Source organism: Papaver somniferum, chromosome 11 (genome assembly GCF_003573695.1).
Source record: "Papaver somniferum cultivar HN1 chromosome 11, ASM357369v1, whole genome shotgun sequence".
Lineage (NCBI taxonomy): Eukaryota > Viridiplantae > Streptophyta > Magnoliopsida > Ranunculales > Papaveraceae > Papaver > Papaver somniferum.
In genome coordinates this window covers 133,820,157-133,826,937 of record NC_039368.1, presented here as the reverse complement: position 1 = coordinate 133,826,937, position 6,781 = coordinate 133,820,157, and the positions used below count along the sequence as shown (strand labels likewise).

Here is a 6,781-nt window from a genome sequence, read left to right as displayed (position 1 = left end):
TACTTGAATGCTACTGCAGGTACATGCAAAGAAATGGTGGTCAAATATTCCGACCTTGCAAGTCAAAAAAAAAAAGAAAAATGCTGCAATTAGGGCCAACCACAGGCAGGTTTGAGCAGGCCGGGTTAGGGTCAACCTGTGGTCCGAATCATATCAGCCTACCATCTCATTATGACAAACAAGAAATTGTTTTCAAAAAATAATAACCCCGCCACGAGGTTAAACACCCATAATTTTCGGGATTAGTATTTAAAAACATCTGTCTGTAATTAAATTAATTAAATAAGTTAGTTGAATCTTGATTTTCCCAAATGGAATATCAACAACCAATCTTCACACTAAGTAGTACTAGTGAAGAAGTTGTAACATTTATGCACAATACTGGAATCTAAAGAGACGTCAATCAATTTCATCTCATCAATTAGTAGACCTTTATCATTCTCATGAATCCGATTAATATTCAATCGTCAATTACTTAAACATTTTCTCAGTTGATCCAGGCTTGTTCATTCCTTCTGCCGAATCTTCAGGTTTGCTTTGTTATGATTGGTAATAATGATTTCTGATAATCTATCTATTTGAGAATATGTGTTTCGTTTGTTGTATATGCTTAATATTGAATATACACATGATCTCGTATTTGTTTTTGCTTCAGATTGGTGTGCAAGATGGATGTTTCTACATCTGGAAAAATGGGTTTTCAACCAATTATGGAGGAATTGGTTTTTCGATTTGATTGTTCTGGAAATGATAGAAATGCAGCATATAATCCAAGTATTTCATTTACTGATCCGAAAGTTAGAGACACACCGCTGCTCATGGTACACAGTGTGCAGCCTACATATATCCCAACTTTTGATTGTGCGGATGGCCAACAGATTATTAGCATAGAGGTAATTTGGAACGATGCTGTTTGATTTCTCGTGAGATTACAAATACTTGTTTCGGAAGATTTAGACTTATAACTTGTGGTTGTATTTTGCATTGATTTGATTCAGCTTCCAACCGGAACCTCTTTATATGGAACCGGAGAAGTTAGTGGACAGCTTGAACGGACGGGAAAAAGAGTAAGCCTTAATTCGACCATTTGAATTGTCAGTATACTTCATTTTGAAGGCCGTAAGCATTTACAAAGATTGCAGGTTATTACTTGGAACACGGATGCATGGGGTTATGGTCCAGGAACAACATCCTTGTATCAGTCACATCCTTGGGTGCTAGCCGTTCTCCCGAATGGAGAGGCACTGGGAGTCCTTGCAGACACAACACACCGCTGCGAGGTCTAGTATTTCTTTTTTTGTCTGACGTTGTCACTTACATGTTTCCATCGAGTTTCTTGATCTTTAGTGGCTAATTAACATACATAAACAGATAGACTTGCGGGAAGAGTCGACAATAAAAATTAAAGCTTTAGCTCCTTATCCTGTCATTACATTTGGTCCATTTGCCTCTCCAACTGCAGTCCTCCAATCTTTGTCTCGCGCCATAGGTTATTTCTTCAAAACCCATTTAAAACATGTCCTTTACATTCCGAAGCATTTTTCATTGGATGCCTTCATTTCAATTCTGCCCTCTCTTCTTCTTTTGCTTGGTTTGTAAACTGATGAAACCTTTTATATGCAGGAACTGTATTTATGCCTCCAAAGTGGTCCTTAGGATACCACCAATGTCGTTTCAGCTACGAATCAGATTCAAGGGTTCTAGAAGTAAGTGCTTAAAATCTTACAGGGAACTGGCACATTTTCTTTTCAGTAATATTTTATCATAATTCAGTTTAACTTGATCTTGTGTGTGTGCATGTAGGTCGCAAGAACATTCCGGGAGAAGGGAATACCTTGTGATGTCATATGGATGGACATTGATTACATGGACGGCTTTCGCTGTTTCACCTTTGACAAAGTATACGGATGTTACTTTTATGCGATCCTTATTTTCATTATCTAATGGATTTAAAATTTTCTTCTATAAAACCTTTGTCCAATGTTAACAGGAGCGTTTCTCTCAACCAAAAACGCTGGTGAACGACCTTCATCGTGATGGATTCAAAGCAATCTGGATGCTCGACCCAGGGATCAAACGTGAAGAGGGTTATTTTGTTTATGACAGTGGTTCTGAGAAAGATGTTTGGGTTCAGAAAGCAGATGGACAACCTTTTGTTGGTAAGCTCTTGAAGCCATTGCCTTGTACCTTATAGCTTATTTGAGCATTAATTCTGAGAATCAGTCTTAGGGGATGTGTGGCCGGGGCCATGCGTCTTTCCTGATTATACACAAGAGAAAACACGCTCGTGGTGGGCAAATTTAGTCAAGGACTTTGTTGCAAATGGTGTTGATGGAATATGGAATGACATGAATGAACCTGCTGTGTTCAAGGTAAAAGCTCATACATCGTCAGTAATTACTTGCCATTTGTTCTTGCAAATGGTTTTCAATTCAAATTGTTTTTCTTTTAATCTGCAGACAGTCACAAAGACCATGCCTGAGAGCAACATCCACAGAGGGGATGCTGAAGTTGGCGGGCATCAGAATCATTCGCATTACCACAATGTAGCTTACTTATGAAGCTTATATTTAACTATTTATTGTCTTGGTGGCATCAATTTTATAACAAAGTCTGAACATTAATGTTTCACATTGCTTGCACTTTTAGGTTTATGGTACGCTGATGGCGAGATCAACATTTGAGGGAATGAAACTGGCTAATGATAAAAAGCGTCCATTTGTTCTTACTAGAGCTGGCTTTATAGGTAGCCAAAGGTATGCTGCAACTTGGACTGGTGATAACCTGTCCAATTGGGAGCACCTTCATATGAGTGTACCTATGGTACTTCAATTGGTAAGTTCTTAGCCCGACAGCGATAAATATGAAGGATTTGTTCTTAGTTAGTCTTTATATTGTTAAAGATTGGATTTCTTATGGCCAGGGTCTTAGTGGCCAGCCACTATCAGGTCCTGATATTGGTGGGTTTATTGGGAATGCAACACCTAAGCTCTATGGAAGATGGGTGGGAATCGGTTCGATGTTTCCATTTTGCCGAGGCCATTCTGAAAAAGGCACTGTTGATCATGAGCCATGGTCTTTTGGGAAGGAGGTTTGTTTTTATTTTAGTGATTGAAAAAACACCATAATCTTTGCGACTAATTAACTTATGTTTCTCCCATTAGTGTGAAGAAGTATGTCGCCTAGCCCTGTTGAGGCGCTACCGTTTTATCCATCACATATATACACTTTTCTATTTGTCCCATACAAAGGGTACACCTGTTGCCGCTCCAACCTTTTTTGCTGGTAACTTTCTTTCTTAATAGTTCATTGACATCTAATTTGTGAAAACTACTTTTAAATTTTTATGGAAATGGGATCATGTTATTTCTTTACTGGCTAACGCAGATCCTAAAGATCCCGGATTAAGAAGCATTGAGAATTCGTTTCTGCTTGGGCCACTTCTTGTTCATGCAAGGTAATTAAAGCTCTCTTGATACTCATAGGGATGTTTCAGAGATCTTGTTGGGTTTTGAGAGGGATATTTCTTGTATTGCATCTAAAATTCACCTTGGTTTGGTAATCAGCACATTTCGTGATCAGGGCTCAGATGCGTTGCCTCATGTACTTCCTACAGGCATTTGGTTGAGTTTTGATTTTGATGACTCTCATCCTGTAAGCGTCTGAATGCACTAGTAACTTATGCTTCAAAATTAAACATAGATCATGTGGATGTTTCCGAAATATGATAACGCAAAAATTATTTTCGGCCTCACTGTTTTTTTTTTTTTTCTGCACTGGATAATGCAGGACTTGCCAACACTCTATCTGCAAGGTGGATCGATAATTCCCGCGGGTCTTCCTGTGCAACATGTTGATGAAGCAAATGCAACAGATGACTTGTCACTCATTGTGGCTTTAGATCAATATGGTAATGTGGCTCCGCCGGTTCCTTAAGTGTTTAACATTAACTTTTCTGTTATTTTCTTTTAATAAATCTGCACTTGTTAGCTGTACTGTTACAAGTTAAGTGATTTGTATAGGGAAAGCTGAAGGTGTTCTCTATGAGGACGAAGGTGATGGATATGAATTTAGTGAAGGTGGATACTTGCTTACATATTATGCTGCGGAGCTTCAATCATCAGTCGTTACAATAAAAGTTTCTAAAGCTGAAGGGTCCTGGTCTAGACCAAAGCGGCGTTTGCATGTTCAATTGTTGCTTGGCAAAGGTGCTATGGTATGTTGTTAACTGTTGAAAAGCAACAGATGTTCAAACCAATCAAGTTTGTTTGATAAATTGAATCCCCTTTCTAATATATTTTTCGACTGAAAAGGTTGATGCATGGGGAATTGATGGAGAAGTCCTGCAAATTAAAATGCCTTCAGATCTTGAGATTTCCAACCTGCTTTCCACTAGCCAGGAGCAGTACAAGAGCCGTATCGGTAATAGTTACTTTTTCATTTTAGAGATTCAAGCATAACCACTATTTATTACTTGTCTCGTACGATTGATTTTCTTGTAAGCATGATTGTAGATTTCGTCTCATCTCTTGTTTAGCATGATTTTAGTCCAATATTTTGTGTCGGAAAGTGCAGAATGCGAGCAAATTCCCAACGTGGAGGAGGTTTCAGAGAGTAAAGGAGTAGAACTTTCTAAGACTCCTGTAGAACTCAAAAGCGATGATTGGGCTCTCAAAATACTGCCTTGGATTGGTGGTAGAATGATTTCTATGCAGCATCTTCCTTCAGGTATATATATAGTTCATGACTTCATATCTCATGGTGGTGTTTTCCTGGATTATAACTTTGAAAGCTTTCTTTCAGGAACTCAGTGGCTCCATAGCAGCATTGAAGCGGACGGATATGAAGAATATAGTGGTGTTGAGTATCGATCTGCAGGGTGTTCTGAAGAATATAATGTCATTAAGTGAGGGGACACTTATATTTTTGACAAATGCCCATATAATAATACTGTGCAGTCAGAGTTTATTATAGTTACCATCAGAAATGGGTTCTGTATTCTGAAGTATTCCCCGTTACTGTTATTGCAGAAGAACTGTTGGGATGGCAGCAGGGGAGGAGGAAGAGTCTCTCAGCTTAGAAGGAGATATTGGTGGTGGATTAGTTCTTGAGCGCCAGATATCACTTTCGAAAACTGATCCCAAGGTTATCCAGATCGACTCTGGTATTATTGCTCGTAACATTGGCGCTGGCTCTGGTGGATTTTCAAGGTTTGTCAAAAACATATGAAACACCCACTTAATTTTGAGAAACACTGTTTCTTGGCAATGATAAATAAAGAGCTGTAATTCTAACATTTTCATCTTATCTGACATTTGTCCGTTTTAGGATGGTTTGCTTGCGAGTGCACCCAGTCCTCAACCTTTTGCACCCAACAGAAGTTTATGTGTCATTTGTTTCTGTCAATGGGTCTAAGCATGAATCATGGCCAGAATCTGATGAGAAATTGTTTGAAGGAGACCTGCGGCCTAACGGTACCTTCTTTTTGCTTTGAACCCTGAAACCGTTTTCATTACAAGCACATGCATTATATACCTTCCTTTTATTTGACTTATTCTTAATTTCTTCTTCTTCTCAGGAGAATGGATATTGTTCGACAAACGTTTGGGGTTTGGTTTAATGAACCGATTTAACCTGGATGAGGTTCACAAGTGTATAATCAGTTGGGGAACAGGAACAGTTAGCTTGGAGCTATGGTCCGAAGAAAGGCCAGTTTCCAAGGAATCACCTTTGAAAATCTCACATCAATATGAGGTGATCAGACCAATCTCTTAAGTTGTTGTATCCACAGATGTTCTGTAATCTAGTAGAGACTCCACATCATGCTGAATGTGTAACTATTCTCAATAATCAAACAAACATGCATTATCATGCATGCATGCTTGCATTATATTATGTAATAGACATGCTCCAGACCCGTCAGTCCATTGAATAATGGAAACTAGCTAGTGAAGTTTATGAACTGCCAGGAGAATGACAAATTGTTTTTCAGATGATCTAGTTAATGAATTAGAAGTGAAATCGAACCATTGTTTTTGTGGAGTTACGCCTGAAATTGAAGACAATACTGTTGTCATCCAATGATCGAATGTGCACTTGTTTATTTTCTCATTAACCCAAGAAAATGAATAGGGAATTAGTATACACCGTTTGGCCTTCAACTCCCTACTATAAATGTGCCGGAGTGGTGAAAAAGGGCAGTGATTCTACTATAAATGAGAACATCACTAACCATTCTTCAGTTCTCAAAAAGAAAGCTTACTGCCAGGGAGAGAGAGTGAGAATTTAACTATACAGCCTTAAGTGGAAACTTCAACATGATCATTATTTGAATCAGATTCAGTTATTGCGTCTAGATACCAGCTGCAATATGTTTTTAGCCCATTAGCCCAAGCTCAGGAACAGAAGGATTTATTAACTGAAGCGCACAAATTCATCAGACAAGTACATTTTATTTATGAACGATTTTTTTGGGACCATGGTTTTATTTTGGGTAAAGACATTAGAAGTAATTCTAGGTCACCCCATATCTAGTTATTTATTTAATACCTAGTCTACCCTCTTAATTAATTTTAGGTTATGATTAGTGAATTATTTAATACCTAGTGAGATTAAATTAAAAGATGGGTTTATTATTAGTTGAGTAGGATTATTGAGAGAGTAGAGTTAGAGAAGATGAAGGAGAAAAACATGGAAAATAAAAAAAAATTCCAATTCACTAAGTTTGAGTATTCAAATGATGAAAACTCATCTGATTCTTCATCTCCATCCTCTCCTAGAA

At 38.1% G+C, this 6,781-nt stretch overlaps 1 protein-coding gene across 2 annotated transcripts; it reads left to right on the top strand.

The window, feature by feature from the left end:
- The first annotated feature begins 361 nt into the window (after positions 1–361).
- On the top strand, positions 362–6,013 carry LOC113323663 (alpha-glucosidase 2-like). 2 transcript variants are annotated; one of them, XM_026571997.1, is made up of 23 exons: positions 362–530; positions 656–893; positions 999–1,067; positions 1,143–1,280; positions 1,372–1,489; positions 1,624–1,706; positions 1,804–1,899; positions 1,991–2,159; positions 2,230–2,372; positions 2,460–2,546; positions 2,650–2,835; positions 2,924–3,091; positions 3,165–3,285; positions 3,388–3,457; positions 3,567–3,654; positions 3,790–3,910; positions 4,023–4,216; positions 4,314–4,422; positions 4,576–4,728; positions 4,804–4,906; positions 5,031–5,210; positions 5,329–5,474; positions 5,579–6,013. In XM_026571997.1, exons 2-23 carry the CDS (start codon positions 669–671, stop codon positions 5,773–5,775), a joined length of 2,964 nt encoding a protein of 987 aa, XP_026427782.1. In that variant the 5' UTR covers positions 362–530; positions 656–668; the 3' UTR covers positions 5,776–6,013. The 2 variants fall into 2 exon arrangements, with proteins under 2 accessions (XP_026427782.1, XP_026427783.1); XM_026571998.1 differs by having other exon boundaries at positions 362–549.
- Positions 6,014–6,781: the final 768 nt, after the last annotated feature.

Coding starts and splice junctions, on each gene's coding strand:
- LOC113323663 (XM_026571997.1), top strand. CDS start 669: ATGGATGTTTCTACATCTGGAAAAATGGGTTTTCAACCAATTATGGAG. Junction 3,092..3,164: donor CATGGTCTTTTGGGAAGGAG/GTTTGTTTTTAT, acceptor TTCTCCCATTAG/TGTGAAGAAGTATGTCGCCT. Junction 3,286..3,387: donor CGCTCCAACCTTTTTTGCTG/GTAACTTTCTTT, acceptor TGGCTAACGCAG/ATCCTAAAGATCCCGGATTA.